The 23239-nt window shown below is 40.4% G+C and overlaps 1 protein-coding gene across 1 annotated transcript in view; it reads left to right on the top strand.

Annotated features, from left to right (window-relative positions):
- The first annotated feature begins 12918 nt into the window (after nucleotides 1-12918).
- The window catches only part of ADARB2 (adenosine deaminase RNA specific B2 (inactive)), a 1217300-nt gene continuing 1206979 nt past the window's right edge, over nucleotides 12919-23239 (top strand). The window contains exon 1 of the mRNA XM_029588545.1: nucleotides 12919-13330. Coding sequence (XP_029444405.1) covers nucleotides 13231-13330 — 100 coding nt within the window. The 5' untranslated portion in view covers nucleotides 12919-13230. The remainder of the gene's footprint in view (nucleotides 13331-23239) is intronic.

The following is a 23239-nucleotide window of genomic DNA, read 5'->3' as shown; positions in this document are numbered from 1 at the left end:
AGGCGTTTGACAAAGTCCCTCATGAGAGGCTTTTACAAAAACTAAAAAGTCATGGGATAGGAGGCGATGTCCTTTCGTGGATTACAAACTGGTTAAAAGACAGGAAAAAGAGAGTAGGATTAAATGGTCAATTTTCTCAGTGGAAAAGGATAAACAGTGGAGTGCCTCAGGGATCTGTACTTGGACCGGTGCCTTTCAATATATATGTAAATGGTCTGGAAAGGAATACGATGAGTGAGGTTATCAAATTTGCGGATAATACAAAATTATTCAGAGTAGTTAAATCACAAGCGGATTGTGTTACATTACAGGAAGACCTTGCAAGACTGGAAGATTGGGCATCCAAATGGCAGATGATGAGGACAAGTGCAAGGTGATGCATATAGGGAAAAATAACCCTTGCTGTAGTTACATGATGTTAGGTTCCATATTAGGAGCTACCACCCAGGAAAAAAGATCTAGGCATCATAGTGGATAATACTTTAAAATCGTCGGCTCAGTATGCTGCAGCAGTCAAAAAATCAAACAGAATGTTAGGAATTATTAGGAATGGAATTGGTGAATAAAATGGAAAATGTCATAATGCTTCTGTATCGCTCCATGGTGAGACCACACCTTGAATACTGTGTACAATTCTGGTCGCCACATCTCAAGAAGGATATAGTTGTGATGGAGAAGGTACAGAGAAGGGCAACCAAAATGATAAAGGGGATGGAACACCTCCCCTATGAGGAAAGACTAAAAAGGTTAGGCCTTTTCAGCTTGGAGAAGAGACAGCTGAGTGGGGATATGATAGAGGTCTTTAACATCATGAGAAGTCAAGAATGGGTAAATGTGAATCAGTTATTTACTCTTTCGGATAATAGAAGGTCTAGGTGGCACTCTATGCAGTTAGCATGTAGCACATTTAAAGCTAATTGGAGAAAAAAAATTTTCACTCAATGCACAATTAAACTCTGGAATTTGTTGCCAGGGGATGTGGTTAGTGCAGTTAGTCTAACTGGGTTTAAAAAAGGTTTGGATAAGTTCTTGGATAAGTTGACTTAGAAAATAGCCACTGCTATTACTAGCATCAGTAGCATGGGATATACTTAGTTTTTGGGTACTTGCCAGGTACTTGTAGCCTGGATTGTCCACTGTTGGAAACAGGATGCTAGGCTTGATGGACCCTTAGTCTGACCCAGTATGGCAATTACTTATGTTCTTATGTTTCATTCTCTCTGTTGCAGATCTTAGTATCATCCACAAAAAGACAAACTTTACCTTCTATCTCTTCCGCAAGGTCGCTCACAAAGATATCGAACAGGTTGGGTCCCAACACCAATCCTTGTGGCACTCCATTTAACACCACTTTCTCTTCAGAGTAGGTTCCGTTTACCATCACATGCCATCTTCTATCTGTCAACCAGATAGAAGGCCTTCACCTTGGCGCTCACTCCCAAGCTTCTTGTTTTATTCACAAGCCTCCTATGCAGGACCATCTCAAAAGCTTTGCTGAAATCTAAGTAGATCACATCGAGTGCTCTTCCTCGATCCAATTCCTTAGTCACCCTATCAAAAAAGTCAATCAGATTTGTCTGACAGGACCTTCCTCTGGTAAGTCCATGCTGCCTCTGGTTCAGCAATTCTTTTGACTGTAGATAGTTCACTATTCTTTATTTTTTTATTTCAGTAATGTCTCCATTACTTTTCCCACCACCGAGATGAGGCTAACTAGCCTGTAGTTTCCAGCTTCCTCTCTGCTCCCTCTCTTGTGAAGCGGAAACACCACCACTCAGCACCACACTCGTTTCCAGGGATATATTGAACAGGTCGTGCAGTGGACCCGCCAGTAGAGATGTGAATCGTGTCCTCGATTGTCTTAACAATCGATTTCGGCTGGGAGGGGGAGGGAATCGTATCGTCGCCGTTTGGGTGTTTAGAGTATTGTGAAAATCGTTAAAATCGTGAACCGGCACACTAAAACCCCCTAAAACCCATCCCCGACCCTTTAAATTAAATCCCCCACCCTCCCGAAACCCCCCCCCCAAATGCCTTAAATTACCTGGGGGTCCAGCGGCGGTCCGTAGCTAAATCGGGGGAAGGGGGAGGGCAGGAAAACTGGCACACTAAAACACCCTAAAACCCACCCCCAACCCTTTAAATTAAATCCCCTACCCTCCCGAACCCCCTCCCCAAATGCCTTAAATTACCTGGGGGTCCAGTGGCGGTCCGTAGCTAAATCAGGGGAAGGGGGAGGGCAGGAAAACCGGCACACTAAAACACCCTAAAACCCACCCCGACCCTTTAAATTAAATCCCCCACCCCCCCGAACCCCCCCCCCCCCAAATGCCTTAAATTACCTGGGGGTCCAGCGGCGGTCCGGAACGGTCTCCTGCAATTGAATCGTGTTGTCTTCAGCCGGCTCCATTCTGCGCCGCCATTTTGCAAAATGGAGGCGCAAAATGGCGGCAGCCATAGACCAACACGATTCGACTGCAGGAGGTCGTTCCGGACCCCCGCTGGACTTTTGGCAAGTCTTGTGGGGGTCAGGAGGCCCCCCCAAGCTGGCCAAAAGTCCCTGGCGGTCCAGCGGGGGTCCGGGAGCAATTTCCTGCCGCGAATCGTTTTCCGTACGGAAAATGGCGCCGGCAGGAGATCGACTGCAGGAGGTCGTTCAGCGGGGGTTCCGGACCCCGGCTGAACAACCTCCTGCAGTTGATCTCCTGCCGGCGCCATACGCGTATGGCCGGCGCCATTTTCTGTATGGAAAACGATTCACGGCAGGAGATCGCTCCCGGACCCCCGCTGGACCCCCAGGGACTTTTGGCCACCTTGGGGGGGCCTCCTGACCCCCACAAGACTTGCCAAAAGTCCAGCGGGGGTTCGGAACGACCTCCTGCAGTCGAATTGTGTTGGTCTATGGCCGCCGCCATTTTCCGCCGCCATTTTGCAAAATGGCGGCGCAGAATGGCGCCGGCTGAAGACAACACAATTCAATTGCAGGAGGCCGTTCCGGACCGCCGCTGGACCCCCAGGTAATTTAAGGCATTTGGGGGAGGGTGGGGGATTTAATTTAAAGGGTCGGGGGTGCGTTGTAGGGTGTTTTAGTGTGCCGGTTTTCCTGCCCTCCCCCTTCCCCGGATTTACGATTTTTTGACGATAAATCGGGGGAATTGGTATTGTATCGTGGCCCTAACGATTTTTGACGATTTAAAATATATCGGACAATATTTTAAATCGTCAAAAAACGATTCACATCCCTAGCCAGCACATCTCTGAACTCCCTTAGTGTCCTGGGATGAACCTTCTCAGGCCCCATGGCTTTGTCTACTTTCAGTTTTCCTAGCTGTTCCCATACATTCTCTTCTGTAAACAGAGTTTCGTCTACTCCACCCCCTCCATTTTCTTGTTAACTGGCAATGGTCCTTCTCAGGGTCTTCTTTTGTGAACTGAAGTACTTGTTTAATATTTCATATTTCTGCCATTCTTTCGTCTCTCTACACACATTGATCCTTTTCACCTTTCAGTTTCACTATATTACTTTGGAACTTTCTCCTTTCTCTGATGTATATGAAAAATGTTTTGTCACCTCACTTTACCTCTTTGGCAATCCTTTCCTCCGCTTGACTTTTTGCTTTCTTGATTACTTTCTTCATCTGCCTCAGTTTCACCAGATATTCTTCCTTGTGTTCCTCCCTTTGGAATCCTTTATATTTCTTGAATGCTGTTCTTTTTGCTTTTATTTTATTAGCCACCTCTTTGAGAACCAGATAGGTTTCTTATTTCTCTTGTTTTTATTTACTTTTCTAACATATAGATGTGCTGCCTTTGTAATTGCTTCTTTTAGTTTGGCCCACTGTTGTTCCTGTCCTGAAACCCACCCTGCTCCTCTGCTGGTGTTACGGTTCTGGCCGCGAGCACCGTGACCAGAGCCTTACCTCCGTGCTCCTGGACCTGTTCCCGCTTCTGGAGGCCTGATTTGCAGCCTGTTCGGTGGCGTCCCCATGGGGGGCCGCACCACCGGGAAGCCTCCCATGGATGCCCTGCTTCTAGGCACGCATGCGCGCCACTTGGGCACTTTTCTAGGCCGTTTCCCGCCAGTGGTGACTCCGCCCAGTTCCTGACGTCAGACGCCGCGGCCTTGTTAAGCTGGCCGCGGACACTCAGTCTTTGCCTTGCAATGGGTTTACCTCCTGGTTCCCTGTTGCTTTGCCTTGGTACTCGCTCCATTCCTGCCTGCCTGCTACAGTACCTGCCTGGTTCCTGCTTGCCTGCTACAGTTCCTGCCTGGTTCCAGTATCTGAGTCCTGCTACAGTTCCTGCCTGGTTCTAGTACCCGAGTCTTGCTACAATTACTGCCTGGTTCCAGTACCCGAGTCTTGCTACAGTTCCTGCCTGGTTCCAGAACCCGAGTCTTGCTACAGTTCCTGTCTACTGTTCCAGTCTGGTTCCAGTTCTCAGTCCTGATCGTCAACCCGCCTAAGTCCCAGTGGCCGGGCCCCTACGGGCTCCTCCCGGGGCGGCTTCGGCTTCCAAGGGTGAAGCCACCTAAGTCCCAGCGGCTGGGCTCCTACGGGTTCCTCCCAGGGGAGCACCAGCTTCCAGGGTGAAGAGCACATCTACGTCCTGCCTGAACATCTGCCTCCCGGCCTGCCACATAGTAGAGACATTGAACACCTACCCCAGTCTCCTGCAGGTTGGCCCAAGGGTCCACTAAATTGAGACTCCATAACAGCTGGGGCAACATTGTTCTCTGCTGCCTCTGAGGAGGACGTCACCATCAGCTGCCAATACCCAGGTTGACATTGTCAACAAAAGCCTGTGATGTCAGGCTATTGTTGATTACAACAACTCTCTCTACCCCACCATGTAAAAAATTAATAATGTAGGATGAGGAAGGTTTCATACATCATCTGCAACATGCCTCCATGGCCTTGTAAACAGAATATTGTAAATAGTAATCATGAACCAACCTCCCTCCTACCTTTGATTTTTTAGAGCATTTTTATGTGAAAACAAATCTTTCATCTGAAAAAAAACTCCTCACTGTTGGGTCGCTCTTCTCCACATGAACGGTGTCTTTTACTGATTTTCTCTTCATTGCTTCTCATCTTTTAAACCGAACATGTGATCCAACTTCTACCAATGGAAAGCTACGTATCTTATGTCAATCCATCTGTATCCAATGGCTTCTCTCAGCTCTTGATACTTCAGTTCACTACTACTGGGATATAGATAAAGAGTATCATAATAATGAAGCCCACTCAATGTCTTCATTTAGTCCCCCTGGGGCTGTGGTCTTTAGTTTAAATATCCAGTTTTGTTCACGATAATTCAAGAGTTTTTTTACATCCCCTCTCTGATTATTTTCTTCAACACAATCTATTAGGGATGTGAATCGTTTTAGGACGATTAAAATTATCGTCCGATAATTTTAATATCGTCTTAAACCGTTATGGAACACAATACAATACAGATTCTAACGATTTATCGTTATAAATCGTTAGAATCGTGAGCCGGCACACTAAAACCCCCTAAAACCCACCCCCGACCCTTTAAATTAAATCCCCCACCCTCCCGAACCCCCCCCAAATAACTTAAATAACCTGCGGGTCCAGCGGCGGTCCGGAACGGCAGCGGTCCGGAACGGGCTCCTGCTCCTGCATCTTGTCGTCTTCGGCCGGCGCCATTTTCCAAAATGGCGCCGAAAAATGGCGGCGGCCATAGACGAAAAAGATTGGACGGCAGGAGGTCCTTCCGGACCCCCGCTGGACTTTTGGCAAGTCTCGTGGGGGTCAGGAGGCCCCCCACAAGCTGGCCAAAAGTTCCTGGAGGTCCAGCGGGGGTCAGGGAGCGATTTCCCGCCGCGAATCGTTTTCGTACGGAAAATGGCGCCGGCAGGAGATCGACTGCAGGAGGTCGTTCAGCGAGGGTTCCGGCGCCTCGCTGAACGACCTCCTGCAGTCGATCTCCTGCCGGCGCCATTTTCCGTACGAAAACGATTCGCGGCGGGAAATCGCTCCCTGACCCCCGCTGGACCTCCAGGAACTTTTGGCCAGCTTGTGGGGGGCCTCCTGACCCCCACGAGACTTGCCAAAAGTCCAGCGGGGGTCCGGAAGGACCTCCTGCCGTCCAATCTTTTTCGTCTATGGCCGCCGCCATTTTTCGGCGCCATTTTGGAAAATGGCGCCGGCCGAAGACGACAAGATGCAGGAGCAGGAGCCCGTTCCGGACCGCTGCCGTTCCGGACCGCCGCTGGACCCGCAGGTTATTTAAGTTATTTGGGGGGGGGGTTCGGGAGGGTGGGGGATTTAATTTAAAGGGTCGGGGGTGGGTTTAGGGGGTTTTAATGTGCCGGTTTTTCGATTTTTCGATTTTTCGATTTTTTAACGATTTTTCACGATTTTTCACGATATTTTACCCCCCCAAACGGCAACAATACGATTCCCTCCCCCTCCCAGCCGAAATCGATCGTTAAGACGATCGAGGACACGATTCACATCCCTACAATCTATCACTGTCCATTGGAGATCCTCAAAACAGTGGTTTTTCTCTAGACAATGCTCAACTATCAGGCTATTGTTAATGGCATCATTGCAAGGTGCCTGTTGGCCAGATATAATGGGGCAAAATGAATAGGAGGAGGTCTGGAAAAAGTCTGTCATCAGGCCAGGTTCAGCCCACGGGCTGTAGTTTTCCCACCACTGCTCTAGACAACCACCAAGTTTGCTAAATGGAAGGGTCAGTCCTGCAAGTGAGTCACAACAAGGTAAAGTGTACAGTGCTAATGAGAAAGACATTTTTTTTCTCTATCTATATGTTGATCTTCCCAGACATCTTTCTGTAAGTGCAATGTAAATTGGACTTTTCTCCACTATACAATATATATATTACTATTTTTATTTTATCTATCTTTTGTTCCTTATTCATTCCCATTGAATTGATTCATGAAGTGTAAAAGAGATTCATATAGGTATATTTGGTAAATTTATTGTGTGAAAATATCAATTCTATGGACAAACAATGCTTGTCCAGCCAGTTCCTAATGTTGGTGTCATACCCCACATAATGAAGCTTAAAAATATTGAACTGAGGTGGAAAGTGCACTACACAACAGAGACCAAAGGTTGTTCTAAAAAGTAATGTGAAAAGGGCTTATGTGCGTGGCTTCTTTGGGGTATGCAGAACTTCTAAGCCACACTTTTAACTTGGGATGTGATTATTTGTATTCATCCAAGTAAGGGAAAATGTATCTTTGGAAATTTTTCAAAGTCCTGAATTTGGAAGAATTCAACCCAGTTTTTTGAAAAGTCACAGATAGAATTTTATCCTTAAACGTCAGGAATTTTACTGTTTCAAGGGAGGGTGAACAAACAATAAAACTACATAAAGATGTAAGTATTGTTTTTACTTTATAGTGCACTGGAAATTTCAACATTTTCAGAGATGTATTTCCATTTAATGAAATAAATGTATATGCTGTGCAGAAGATAAGAGAAGAAAAACTTGACATTTCTATCAATAAATAAATAAATAAATAAATAAATAAATGTCAGAATGTATTGATCAGAAGTAATGAAATATCAGCTAAATCCACAGAGTGGTTTAAGAGACTTCTGTTTCTTGTTTGTTTTTGTTTTTTTTATTTCCAGGTGAAAATGCTAAATTTAATCTGTAAACCAATAAATGCAACTCGGAAAAGAAAGCATGAAGACCTATGGTTTTAAAAACTAATTGTAGGAACTTATTTTAAATTCCAAAACAAATAGCATACAACTGCTAATTCTATACTAGAATATAGAACCAATGAAGGCAGGCTTTGTAGTGAAAGTGAAAAAAACCCATAAAAATGAAAAAATATATATATTTCCTATAGTCAAATTATTTTATATAAGTATATGTATGTCATTGTAACCAATTGGACAGAATTCAAATTTGTATTTAAAGCTAATTACACAAGTTCTTTGCATCCAACGTTTTTTTGTTTCTTTTTCAATGTAAGATTATTTTTTTCTAAGGAGACAGTTATTTCTGGATTCCTCACAGCCAATGTGCGCTGAAGAAAAAAAAAATGCAGACATTTAAAATAAATCATAGCTTTGATGATGACCTCTGTAAGGGCAGCACACCAGTTCATCGGGCTAATGTTAGCGCTCTTAATTTCTAATTAAAAGGCGTGCTGGTATTTTAGACGGTGCGCTGTCCACTTGGGAGGTGGTCACCGACATAGATCAGCTATTAACAGCGAGAACTGCATTGTAATGCAGAACAAATGAGGGCTGAATACATGCCCTCGACGTATTCAGCAAGACACCGCTGCCACTTACAATTACAAAGGACAAGAGCAAGCGCCACTCTCAGCGGCAGAAAAGCCTGACCCCGGCGCTGCAGCTCAGCCTGCACTGCACTTATTCAATCCACCGGCTGCCCGGCAATTTCCTTTAGCATTGTTATCGGCTCCCAGTTTCCACAGTCACACCTTCATTATGTCTCCAGTTTGCCAGCTCCCTCCACTTGTCACATCCATTGATTGCACTCAAACTGTAATGTACATGGATCACTTCTGAGTGTCCTCAGGAGCAGCACTCTGCCTCGGCAGCTTGCCCGCTAACCGGAGCGACTGTAAGTTAAGTTCAACCACTCGCACAGATGCCAAGATTTGTCAAAATCCAGAGGGTCGCCTGCTCCTGCTACAAGGTAGAGTGGCGCTCCCGTCCTCTCCGTTTGATACGTTTAATTGGGAAGTTGCCTAGAGTCACTGAAGTTAAACTAGGTTATTAAACACTAAACAGGGCTACCTTACGTGCCCTGAGAAATGATGTTGCTACAGTAACCTCTTTGAGGGAATCACTTGTCTGGATCAAGACGTGCTTTGTAAATGTATTCATGTAAAGAGGAAGTATAATAGCAGGCTAGTGCCCGACTACTTTCCTAAAACCATGTATAGTTTCAACAAACGAGAGGTATGGAAAGAATAGCCCACAAATAAGTTGTAAGTGATGCCTTTTTATTACCCAATGAAATGAAACACATTTATGGCTACTTGTGATGGAGTAAAACAATGCAATGCAAATCAGAAAACATGGGTTAGCTCCAACCTCATCATAACACTTTTCACCCCTCCTTGGTGTATCACTCTGACAAGACTTGGTCCTTTTCCTTTCAATTTCTCACTTTCACGATCCATGGTTTGTTTCCTGCCCTTCCCGGCTCTCAGTCTGGGCTTCCGGCAGAAAGCACCTGCCCTGAGCTCGTCGCATCTTCTTCCTCTTCACTCTTAGGAGGCATGGACGAAAAACGACGCCGGCATCAGACTCCTGGGCCACCGTGGCTATGAATAAATGCACGTGGCTACCTGTGGAAGAACTCCAGACAAGATCGCAAGGCGCTCTTCGTGCTGATGGCCGCTAAAACGGATTACGTCCAAGCAAGTAATGGGAGCCACACACACACACACACACACACACATATATATGTGTGTGTGTGTGTGTGTGTGTGTGTGTGTGTGTGTGTGTGTGTGGCATTTCTATCATGCAATGCTGACAGAGAGATTGGCAATCCAGTCGCCCTCAGGTGTTATAGTACAATTAAAGGCCGCGCACAATTCATATTGCACATAACTTTCTGCCTATCCACAGCTGCAGCAAAGAAGTCCTCGGGCCTAACGAGGTGCCCCTTGGTAGAACATGCTGTATGAAAAGATATGCCAAGAAATAAAAGTTAATAAAAGCTGCAGAAAATCAGGAAAAATCAGGATGAAGTGAAAAAAAAAACCTTCAAGAGAAATAAGCAAGCTTCTTAAAACACATTGTTATTCAAGTTTAAAGGGGAAAAACTTGTATGCACTGCCAGAGCAAGACCACCGTTTACTGTGCTAAAATGTGCTTTACACTTCAGATTTTTCCAAATTTCTAACTTTCCTCAAAAAAGTATTTTTTCTCACTTTGGAATTCATTAAATCCCAAACCAAAAACCGAAACTACTGAAGCTTCCGCATATAACGTCCACATTCAGGTTTAAAACATCAGCTCTTCCAGACTTGACAGTTCATATGCAGGAGTGGTAAGATCTGTATACAGCAATTTGGTTTGATTGTTTTCCGCCTACCAATACCTAAGCTGTACCACATAAATAAATATGATTTAAATCTTATGCAGGGCGTCGGTCTCATAATCCAAAATATTTTGATCTGAACTTCAGTTAAGGCAAACTCTGCTTCTAACATAAATCTGATTTTTAACCAGCTGTCTTAGAAAACTAACAACAATGTTACATGAATTACAGTGAAGTACTGCAGAGCTTCAGAAAGGAATATTTTACTTCTCAGTGGAAATAGTTCTACAAAGGTCTATTGGGAAATGGAAAGAAATAAATATGAGATATTTCATTCCCAAAAAGAAATCTATAGCATATTGCCATACACTTATAGGCAGCTTGCATGCAGCAGATAATTACAGGAGATAATTGTAATCTTCTACTTCAGCAAAGCTGCTGTTTTATTTGGTGATGTGAGTGAAAATGTATTCATTATATGGGTATAAAAATGTTTCTTAAAGCATTTCATGTCCTAACAGTCCATTACGTAATTATACACCAACTGTACAAAACCTGGTCAGCATTTAAAACAATAATTTATCACTTAAACTCAGTGAGCCTGACTGCGTTTTTAACAGCTTTAAACTGTAGAGTGGTATACCATAAATACTTGGGTTTACAAGGTTTAAAATAGCAGTGGCATAAGTAATTAAATTAATTAACTGATTAAAATATAAGTGGTGACATTCCAAGCACACTTTAGGGTGTGTATTAGGAAAGCGGGCGGCTCAGAGGCAGTCAAAAACTGCTTGAAAGGCAAAATGTTTGCGCTATTCATGAACTTGGTTCTCTAGAATTTCCCTGCGTTCTGAATCTTACAATGTTTTATTATTGCATCTGTAGTCTATAGCTGCAATCGCCATTACATACTTTAATGCAATTTCTTAAGATATATATATTTTTTTGGGGGGGAGGGGTTCAACAAATGTGTGCATTTGTACATGCATATAGTTTTATTACAATGTACTTGGAAGGGAAATGAGCACATCCTGTCTGCCCTCAGCCGCTATCCATTCATTTTATCCCTACCTGATATGCACGAAACGAAAGAAAAGCAGCACTTTGCCTTACATTCAGTTTTCAGTTTACTCAGAAGGAATGGCTGAATCCCCGAGCCATCGCTCTACCACTTGTGAGTGCTAGGAGTGGTTAGAGACTGAGCTATCCAGAATGCAAATTTGGAGCCACTCGATCAGTTTCTTTTTGGGGTAGATCACTCTGGGCCTGCTATATCAAAGTGGGTTTTCCTTTAGATGTGAAATGGAACCAACTTATTTATACAGCATTGTGTTTTGTATCCACTTGCCTCATTTTTGTACCACTGTAATTGAATTTTGGTCCGTCTTCACCCTTTTCGGGAACTATCCTGTAGTCCAGGTGCAGAAAAGGTGTACAGTTCCAATTGCACTAGAATCCTTTATGGATTTGATGTGTTATATAAAGCTAAATTATTATTCTAACATTCTAACTAATAAAGATTCTATGAGATGATTATGTATATTAAATGTATGTGCATTTTCTAGACATTTTATACATTTTGTCAAGAAGTAGCAACAATTCAACAACTTATAAGTTCTTACATCCTGCTTAGGATATTTAAAAAAAACACCTCTTATAACCCAAACAATTCTACATACATAAAAAAAAACAACAACCCTAGAGTTGTCATTCTAGGTGTTCTGTATATCTCTCGCTGTCTGTTTAAACTAATTACTGATTGAATGGATTTCAGTTGAAAAGATCTGGAAAATCTTTCACCTTCCAATCATCTCTCTGCCAACTATTCTAATCGGTTTGTTGTCGAGATGAGCAGATAAGTATTGTAGAATGGAGGATAAAACCCCGCCGGAAGAATAATGAGAACCAGCAACTTGCCCTTCCAGACTGAGATACAATTCTTTTCTTCCAAGAGAAAGCAAAAAGTTAAAAAAAAAAAAAGAGGCAGAAAGTGACTTTCCAGTTGTGTTCTTTAATTTTCTTCCCAAAACTGGAGGGAGGCTTCACTGTGCAACACAACAATTGAAAAGCAAGCAAACAAATTAGAAAGAATACCTCCAAAGCTGGACACATTTTGTTGTTTTATTTCCAAAATGAAAAAAAAAAAAAAAAGTTCCAGAGCCCCTGTCAGCAGCAAGCCTCTTTTCACGCCCTTGGCTAGCGATTGTTAAACTTTTACTACCTCTACCTCTACTACTACTACTACTATTTTATCTTTTCTATAAGGCTACTAGATATACACAGCACTGTACAGATTGCCCTGTGTATGTTAAGAACTGTCACCCCCACACAGAGAGATTTCAGCTGCCTTCCCTACCATAAAGCCTTGCAGCAGTTTTGGCATTTAATGCAAATATTTGCAATTGCTGCTTTTCCCATGCAAGAATAAATAATATAATAAAGGACTTAATCAATAACTGCTTGGTTAGTGTCTGGAAACATGATGTTTTTGTCCATAAGACTTAAAGTAAAAAAAAAAAAAAGCTTTACCCATCCCTGCTGTAGCATCTCTCTTTGTAAAATGCCCCTAAGGCTGCTCCCAGAAAAAACTGGCAGAATGCTTTTATTCCCTGTAGCGCACTTCTCCCTCGCCTTTCCATCAGGTCCTAGGCATATCCGTCAGCCCGAATGGGAGCTGAGTGTGCAAGCTGACAGGGCAGAGAGAGAGAGAGAGAGAGAGAGGGCTGGTGGTGCTGATGTCAGAGCCAGGAGACAGTCGTGATTGGATCTAATTAGACTTTGCGGGAGCAAATAGACAGGCTCCCTGCATGATTGGCTTCAAAGTGGCTGGTGCGAAACAACTAGCAGAGGTGCAAAAAAAAAAGTGGAAGCCGTGCATTTGCAGCCCTGCTAAGGGGGAAGGCGGCCGCCTCTGTGCGAGCCAGCGGGCGCGGCGCTCCCCTTCCCCAGCTCTTACTGGGAAGCGTTTAAGCAGGCAGCAGCAGCAGCCAGCGGAGAGGATCCGAGGCACTTAACCCAGCCCAGCAGCAAGTGACTGGGAACAGGAGAGGGGGACCCAGCGGTCAACGCTCCGCGTGTACGGAGGCTTATAAAGCAGCAACAACAACAAAAAAAGAAGAGAACTAAGACACCCCTACCTACTTATTCCTATAAAAGAAAGACACACTGTACTCTTGTTTTCACTGAACTAGATTAATGGCATCAGTTCTGGGGAACAGCCGAGCTTCTGGAGGTCCAAGCAGTCAACTGAAATGCAAGACCAAGAGGAGAAGGAGAAGAAGATCAAAGAGGAAAGGTAAGGCTGTTTTATCTCGCCCCCCCCCCCCCCTTCTCTCTCTCTCTCTTTTTTTTTTTTCGACTTTCTTTGTTATTTCCCTGCCGTTGGCTTGTTTATTTTGCACATGTGCTCGGCGAGTAGCTTATAGGATGTTAAAAAAAAACCAAAAAACCACACAGCGCACTCGGAAACATAGATTCCCATCTTCTCCATTATATGTGGCTGAAAAAAAAAATAAAAGGTTTCCTCGCAAGTGTTAATAGTTGTGTGCAGAAAGGGAGTTTTGGGAGAAATGCACGAGAAAAACAGTTTGTTTTGGTTTCTGTATGTTAATGAGTTCAGTTACCGCTGCTCCAGTGCAATAACCTGACCACGGCTGCTTCCTTTGACCCTGCCAGAGGTAGCGTTCCCACATGCTTCCTGCTAAAAGCTTCAACTGTTTAGCAGAAATTAGCAGGTAAAAGAGAAACCATTACATCACCTTGTTAGTAGAGAGAAAGCAGTTGCTGACAGGTGGTTTTTTTGGCAACCCTGTCATATGTTCCCTTATTATTACCGTCCTAAGCCTGATGCATTAAAATCGGTTAATGCAAAAGCGCCTTCTGAAAACAGAAGTGCAGAAATAATCATTGCCCTCAAAAGAGAAGTGAAGCCCAGAGCGAAAATCTCAATCTGTGAACAGGACAGCTGAGGAGAGCCGGGAAAAACCTTTGATCTCTCGCAAAAAAAGTACAACAGCAACGTCAACAGAAAACAAGAAACCAGGGTCTGCTCTAGAAAGTTTAAGGAAACCACATAGGTCAGGTAAACTAAACCTAGTGAAAGTCAACTAAACATTTCACTCAAATGAGAGTCTAAGAAGATCCACAACCAAGCCAAGGCATTACCCACTGAAGCATTAGCAGACTTGGTAACAGCATCCACCTGGTTCCTAATTCCCATCCTCGCAAAGGCCTAAAATAAGTTTTGGGCACATAGATTATCAACTGAAGTGGATCTTTAACATCACTTCTCTGCATGTTTGCTTCTAGATGACAGATATCCCCTTATTGTTATTGTTCTGTTGTAAAAGAAATGCAGGCTTCTCTCACCTCAGCAGACAACTTTCTAGAAAGACTTCAGAGATGCAAACTACAGTGTTCCATAATTACAAGATCTGCTGTAGATTGCAACTAGAAATTTACTTCAAGGACTCTAGATGACCTCTAAAAATACATGGGTCATGTTTGCAATTTGTTTGTACAATTTCTTTTACTTGTTGAAATGAAATATATGCTAAAGACCTATATGTGAGCTAAATGTAAGCAAGAATGCTAAACTTGTGACTATGAGGACATTTTTTAAATTAAACAATGTACAGCTAGACACTGATTTTGCCCCAGCTTGCGATGTTATCTACATTTTATGCAATATCAGTGTTTTCTCAAACTTATATTTTCACCATGGGAGAGGAAAATAATTGTAGATAAGCATTCAAGACAAAGAGCAGGATAAACATTTGATGCAAACATTTATTATGACTTCTGATTTATGTAGATGTTTTGGTTTCATTCTTCCATGCTGTAATTAATCTGCATTTCTAGAAGTTGAAGCGTACTCTAGGTCTTCCTTTTACCAAACACTTGATCGTAATGTAAGTCAACAATTAATTTCTGGCAGCAGGAAGAGTTTCATGACTTTAGACTTTAGCACACGTGTACCAGCTATCTATTTTACTTCACTTTGTCTCTTAAATTATTAAAGGCAAAGTTTGCTTTGTAGCTCCAATATGTAACCAAGCAACCCAAAAACCAGATTTTTTTTAAAGCATATAGTGAATAAGAAAAAATAATGAAATAGAAATGGTCTGAATAGATCAGAAAAGTTTTCAGAATAAAATGTGGGCAAACATGAACCCAAAATGAACCATTCCTAATGCTAGATAAGTTGTTCGTACATCTTTAAATATGCAATTTTCAGAAAAAAAATTTGAATTTTTTTTTGCCAACTATTGTTGCTTGCAAGAGGAATATACAGTAAACTGGAATATTTTGAACGCTGTGGACTATATACAGACATATTTACTTTGAATTCCACCCCCCCCCCCCCCCCCCCCCGGGCTTTACAATATTGAAACCTTTGGAAGATAGGAAAGTGTGCATGCATGGAAACCTTTCAAGCACTGTGCATGTTAGTGTTTAATAGATTCTATTATGTAAAGACTAAGCAATAGAGGTGATTATCAGTCTCAAAATACACTTGTTAAATAATGAAATGCATTAACCACCAATTTAAGCCCATACTGCATACAGACAGTTTTTCTTGATTAAACTTTACAACCAATATAGCACCTTCTTATAGTATTTAAACAAAACATCTAACAAGAAAGCATCTTCAATAGAGATATACCAAATGATCTTCAAGCGTGAACATTTAACCTCTCTACAGGCTAATAAACCCCCACAACCTCCCATTGTTTTATGAAAGGATATGTGCATGTGTTCTGTAATATTCAGTATTCATTTGCCTCCAGCGTTATACTACTTACTGATTTTTTTTCTAAATGTTTTCTTCTGCCAGCTGTAAAAGAAGCAGCATTAAAGCATCCAGTGGACTAACATATGTTTTGAAAATGTGAACCAAACTTTCTTTTTTAAAACAATGAAACTGAATTTGTATCATAATATTACTTTTCCAAAGTGATGCTACGAGTGAGATTGAATGAGGCATAATGGGGCATAATAAGCATTGTCCCATAGATATAAAACAAGGAAAAACTCTAGCCCAAGCGTCCTTATTAAAAATGTTAGTACACACCTGTTTTATCTGTTTTTCCTAAAGTTCTACGTTTAGTGAGTTCTTTGTGGGTCTTCTTTCAGTGTGCTTGTGACCACAAAATAGTATAACCTGGCCAAAAAAAGAAACCTGATTATAGTCAGATACAGATGAAATGCAAAGGATAGAATAAGAATACTGCCTTTGCTGAAAATCTAGGTCAAGCAGTGGAGTATTTAATTATAACCTAGCATTTTGGTTCTTTATAATTCCTAACCACTCACAGTTGTACCATGGTATTCTACTTTAACCTGCAGTTAAGGAAAAATATTCACAGGCTCCCGCACAAACTATAATGTTATCTATATTGTGAGTTTTCCTTGGGGTGAAGCTATTGTTTGGCTCATTATACAGTAATTTTACACTAGTTGCCTAGAGAGGATTAAGCAGCTGAAATATGTCACAGCTTATTTTGAAGTTCTGAACCATTTTATAAACTATTATATAAAGTTTTAAAATCCTTACAGAACATATATTAATGAAGGCTATTATTACCAGCTACTAGGACTTTCATTTGTATCATAAAGTCATTTATTCATGCTAGAGCATGACTAGTACCGTGTTCATTTTTCAATACAATGCTGATGGTTCTGCATGGGGGGAGAGGGGAACAGGATTCAGAGGATGACCAACATAGGCCTCGACTTTTATGGTCTGAGGCACTGATACACAGACATAAGGGAAAAAAACCAGGACTGCTTCTATGGCCAAGTTCAAAAGCAAAGCACGTTCAAGCAGCATTGTCTGCCTTTTCAAGATGGCTTCTTACCCAGTAAAAATATTGCTTTGTTTAATATATAAGGTTTGGGGGTATACTGCATGGAGAGGCAGTTACTATCCTTAATAGAAACATGGGGGTAACCTGCACAGAGCGGAAGCTGCTACCGTAAGAATCTGGCTGGGAGGACTAGATTGACCATTTTGTCTTTTTCTACCGTCATGACTAGGTTACTATGTTACTATGTTGTGAGGTTGGGCCTTATTAAAAGACTTTACCCCATTCAGTAACTCTGGGAAAAAATAATATTTTTGAATAAGGCCTACTGAGTGCAATTTCAGAATCTGTACTCTTGAATTGTTTGTATCTGACTTGGAGAAAATGTTTTGGGAGGATTACAAGATAAGATTTTTATTTTTATGTGACTTGCACAGGAAGTGTAAGAAATATCATTCATTATAAAGTGGCATGTGATAGAATTTGGCCATTTGAGAGGGGTATTTTGGCAATTGGTCAAAAATAAAAGAGGCGGAAATGGTTAAAATATTATGTTTTTCAGTAAAATTGGTTTGATATTGACTTAAATGTTTTCAAAATAAGATGTTGCTGTACACTAGAGAAAACGTTTAAAGTTGTAACAGTGGTGTAAATTAGCTGTCTTTATTGGAAAGACAAAGTTTGGCACAACAGAAGGATTTTGTAGCCATATTTTGAAATCAATGAGAAAATCACAAATCTTTTTTGTTTGCTCAATAATCTATAATAGAGCATACCTGACATAAAAAAAATGTGCTGCTGTCATGGTGATTGCTATTATAAAATGAATAGATGTATTTTGTTGGCAGGAATGGTGTAGATTACATTTCTTTTCCCCATTTTATAAAAAAAATGGAATAAAGGTGAATATTCCAAAGAGTGAAGTCAGTGAAACAGGATATTTTATGGTTTTAACTAAGATGCTTTTTCCCAACCAGATAGATTATTCAGAATCAAGAATAAAACTGAATATTTTACTTAATTTGTAGAGTAATGTGACTTATTTGTCGGCTGTCAAACTGATTCAAATTGTACACCAATGGCAACATTTTATAAACGACATCAGACCTTCTTTCAAAGAAGTGGACTGAGCTGGAAAAAAAAAGGCACAGTCAGATGCTTCTGTGTGACAAGTAAGAAAGCGAGAAAGAAGACGCTGAGCTCTTCCAGCTGCTGTTGAGCAAAAAATAAAAAAGTTGGTGAAATGCAGAAAGTAAGTATGCCAAATGGGTGACAGAAGCAGCATTATTGTGAAAAGAAATTCCATGAAAAATTAATGAAATAGAAAGATTGTGCTAAGGCTTGGAGGTAAGAAGGCAGCCCAGCTCTTCATCTCTCTGCAGTGCCAAAGTAATAAATGAGCATGTTTCATCTTGGCTAGGTTCAGGGACACAACTCCTTCTCCACAACAGGCTGGCCGCGCTTTGAGATGTGCTCTGCTTATCTCGTTCCCTGACAGCTCAAGAGGAAGGGCTGGATTTAGTGATAGAATGAAATCAATTAAGCTTTTATCCGCCATCTAATTTGGAAAGCTTTATTTATATATTTACATTGGTACTGTAGTAGTAGTAGTAGTAGTATTAGTAATACTTTCACTCTTACCTCTGATTTCCAGTGATCTGTGTAATGACAGCAATTTGAGATTGCATCAAGGGCATTAGCTACAATGGCTGAACTTAAATGCAAAATAAAAATATGGAGAGTCAGAAAACCATATCTAAATAGTGATAGCTGAGATTACAGCAGCATTGTCTTCCCCTAGTAATGCTAGCAAGGGAAATAATGAAATGCAGTTCACCATAATGGTATTTAGTAAAATATTTAGAATTGGTTTAATGTTATGTATCCACATAATAACTCGGTACATAGGAAAACATTTAACTCAGACTTGAGCTGGCCACCTTTCTATGGAGCTGTATTTATTTTTTTTGAATGACTAGATGTACAGAATCATCTTCCTTGCGGTAGACATTTAAATTGTTCTTCGGAAACTTGTTAAACGTCTTAGCACAGAAAATGACAGCACTGTAAATGTGTCACTTCTGTCCTTAAATTGTGCAGGGAAAAGCCATTCCCACCGTTCCATGTCACTGGTTGTCAAGCACATAAAGATTCAAGAAGCAAAGGGATTAAAGCAATAGTTTATCAGTTAAGACAAATTGAGTTTTAAAGCATTTCTGATGGACCTCTCCAACATGAAACATTCAGAAGGAAGCAGAGCTGGAAAGGTTGACTGAAATTGCCAAATGATGTATCCAAACTTCCAGTGGTCCACATGAACTGCTCTCTGTGCCTTTCTGTGTCCTAAAGGAAATTGAGCTACAAAGGAATTTAAAATGAAAAGTGATTCAGGTCAACAACCAATGTCTATTAATAGAATCGTTTGATTCACCTCGCCGACATTTATGGCAATGGTTTTCTGTTCAGAGAAGTGATGAAGCTAAATTACTGAACTATTATAGTATCTCTACAGACATTTCTACTGCTTGCATGATTTTTTTTGATAAATTCTTCATTTTCTGAATAAACATATGCAGAAGCAGCTATATACAGTAATTCCAGAGGTCTCCAGGAAAAGTCTAAAGTTTTCCTGCAAAGTCACCTGATTTCTTTTTAGACTCTCTGAAACTGTAAAATAAATAGTTTAATCTACTTACATAAAGCCCCATCGATATTTACCCTGACCATGATGTTCTGAATATGTACAGTCCTACAGCTCTTGGAAATGAGACGGTCAATGTAGCATTAAATTAACGCTTTGAAAAGTCAAGATAGCACATTTAAGTGGGAAAGTGTAGGCAGGGTACAGATTGTCCTCTTCGTACAGAAAATCATATCAAAATGTTGCAAGGTTTAGCAGATTACAGCACATGCATTTGGGTGCCGTCCAAGAAGGGTTTGCATGCATTTTGTGCCCACGGTAAGAATTCATAGCAAATGAAGTATTAGGTCTGCACAATAGTTAATGTGACCTAATGAGCACCAAGGAGATTTTTTAATATCCCTTTGCTTTAGGCTAGAACTTAGGGAGTTCAATTTGAAGAAGTTGCAGGTTTGTACCTAATAGTATCAATTAATCTGTAAATGGCCGAAATAGAATATTTTTGTGAGAATAATATTGAGCACCCTGAATAAAATGCTTATGAACATTTCATAAATATCTTTATCTTTATTAAAATTTATGAAATGCCTGATGCACAAAAACCTAGGCAATTTACAAATATTAAATTCATTCATAATACATTTACCATAAAACTGATAATAAATGCATCATGCACAAAAACAAAACAAACAAACAAAAAAAAAACCAGAGATCATTCAAATTGAACAAAAGTCAAGCTGGACATTAATACATAAATCAATTTTACCCAAAATCAAGCCTGAATAAATATGTTTTAAATATGTAGGGACTTGGCAATAATGTTGGAAATGTCTAGCAGTTAAAGGCCGAAAATATAGCACTTAAAAAGATGTCCACTTACTAATTACAAAGTTCAAAAATATTTGGGAAAGCATTTGAAGGACACTATCACAATAAATATAGTACCAATATTATAAACCTTGCTATTAACCTATTATTACATTTTATTTATTTGGATTCATTACCCGCCTTTTTTAATATAACCATTTCCTTGCAGGCTCCTGTGTGTTGAAGTGGGCAACCACATCAGAGACAAATATGAGTAACTGATTTGAATAGGACAGGGATGCTTTACAATGAAATAGTACTTTGATGCCTGACTTGCATGCAAAAAAAAAAAAAAGGAGGGAAATTAAACATCCTTACAGTTATTCAAAGTGGGAGCAAAAGGGGGAAAAAATCTCTTCTAACAGCTAGAGAAAGGTATCACAGTTTGGATACTGCAAAATCTCAAAATAAACATTAAGCACTCTGCTCAGTGTTTCCTGTAGCATTTTATTTTACTTTGTAATTGTTTTCTCACATCTTATTTCTCTGTTTCCTTTGGTGCTTGTGAGAAACTTTCTTTGAGAAGTGTGAGAGTTGAGTTCCTGCTGCAAAATAAATGTAGTGGTTCACCTTTTGTAGGCTTATCTCCTGTGAGTTCCTGTTGTATAATAAATGTGGGTACTTAGTTCCTGTGAGCTCCTGATCTAAACAAATCTGAGTACAATGATAAGACAAGGAGCTTGGTGTTTCAATGATTTTCTCCTCTTTCATTTTTCCATAGACACAAATAGAAATGCAGTCCTCAATTTAGGTAGCAACTAAAATCTCTGTATGGCCATATTAGAGATTTTAATCATAGCACAGAATGGGAAGAAATTCTTTCTGAATAAGTCTCATAGTGTTACTGACAAAGTAATATGTTTTTCTCTTGAAGATCCCTCTTCTTTTCCAGGATTTCGCTGTGGACATGAACAGTATTTAAAGCAAAGTTCTAGTGGCTGATTTTACTGCCATAGAAGTACTGAAATGAGTAGTTAATTGCCAGCAGTAAAAAGGCTAGAAATAACATTTAGCAAAATGAGATCTGCAGGCAATTACTAAATCTACACTCAGCATAGCAAAATTAAAAATGAAAAAAAAAAATTTCATTGCCAGTTATCATCACCTTTCGCAAATCAATCTGGCAAGCTTGAACATGCAGCAGAAGGGCCAGCCTTGTAGCCTGGTGGCAGACAGTGCTGCTCACTACCATGCAGAAAACCTGGGTTTGATTCCTGTGACCTACGTCTGCTCCTCAAGCTAGCTGGGCCTGATGAAGCTGCAGAGGCAGCATTCATAGCCCTGGATGGAGAGGATTGTGCAATGGGAACCCCTAATGGCCAAAGTTATGATGTAATGCATGCCAGGTTCTGAAGGGATCCTGACCCTGTGACCATTGGCCAAGGACTGTGAAGAATGAGCTAGATGGAAGGCTTATAAAAATGAGGAAAACCATTGTAGGCCTGATATAATGAGGCTCAATATAATGCAAAATTGCTTATAATGCAGTTGAAATTTGACTGCCAATTTTCTCAATTTAAAATGCATATCTTGTTTCATTTTTTTAAATTGATAATGAGAGTATGCAGGTGTTTTGTTCCTAGCATTTGTTTTCTTAGCAATAGGAAGCCCTGGCTTTAGTAGTTTTGGCCTAGAACCGAATCTCTGACAGTCATTTCTTTCTTTTTCACCTAGAATCAGCCACCATTTGAGTTAAGTTTTTCCCAAACGTCAGTATTATGAGCTGCATAATTACTGCCTATTTCTTGAGTGAAATCCACTTGTTGGATAATGTGTTTCTAGGATTCAAAGTAATGGTCTAAATAAGTAAAAAAATAACAAAATAAATGATTCATAAGTGTTTCACCTGTCCTGATTACTTCAAAATGTTTGTGAGAAGAAAATTGAAATTTTACGTTTCATTAATATGAATTAAAAACAACCAAATATATATTAGTTATGATGTTATTTTACCAATGTTTATGTGTGTTAGTGATCGGTTTGTCTATGGATTTATGTACAATCTAGTGTTTTGTCTTGTCTTACTTTAGACTTGAATTGTTTGGTTGTATTGATTTTATTGTGTTAATTATTATTGCTTAACTGGTGTTTTTATTTTTATTAAAATGTGGTGTACAGCACCTTGAAATGAAAAGATGAAAAGGCACTTTAAAATGGTTTTAAATAAATAAAGGGGACAGTATCATATTCTATCTAATATGAACTAAGAAGTGGCTCAATATAATCACAATTTCTGACATCTTGTTGGCTTAATATTTCTTTGTTTTAAAATAGTTTGAATAAATGAATTCAATGTACTTGATCAAAACACAAGGCTCATGATTAGTTTAGAGGTAGAAGTAAAACCCCACTGCCATTAGTTGACACCTGCATATCGTAAAGTGATCTTTCAATTACAGCACAGCCCTTGCATCACAGTTACATGAAATCCATAAAAAACAAAATCACGATATAAGTGGGCCAAAACATGACAGTCTCAGAATGCACTTAAAAATGATGTCTTTGGAGATTTATTTGTTTATTTATTTAGGGTCCAATATATGAAACTATAGCATTGGAGCCATAGACTCTATACTACTTTGGACTGGCGCTAAAGATTTTGGGAGATATAACAAAAAATGCAAATGCAGTTTGTGCCCAGAACTTCAAGCACTTATCCTGTGCCTTCATTATATTAATGTGTAAGGTGGCAAAGCAAGTGATGATGTAATGGTATTCAAGAAGGCAATTGCTCTGCTCTGGAAATTCATTGCAGCAAGGCAAATGTGTTGTCTGCTCTCACAAACTGATTAAACACTTTCCGGCAGGCTTCTTACCTCTTTCTCCTTGACTCAAAACATCTCCTTTCACACCGCTCCACCCAGCGATGGCTCAGCTTGTTGGTGGCGTT

The sequence above is a fragment of the Rhinatrema bivittatum genome, chromosome 2 (assembly GCF_901001135.1).
Source record: "Rhinatrema bivittatum chromosome 2, aRhiBiv1.1, whole genome shotgun sequence".
NCBI lineage: Eukaryota > Metazoa > Chordata > Amphibia > Gymnophiona > Rhinatrematidae > Rhinatrema > Rhinatrema bivittatum.
This window is presented reverse-complemented; position numbering and strand designations above follow the sequence as displayed.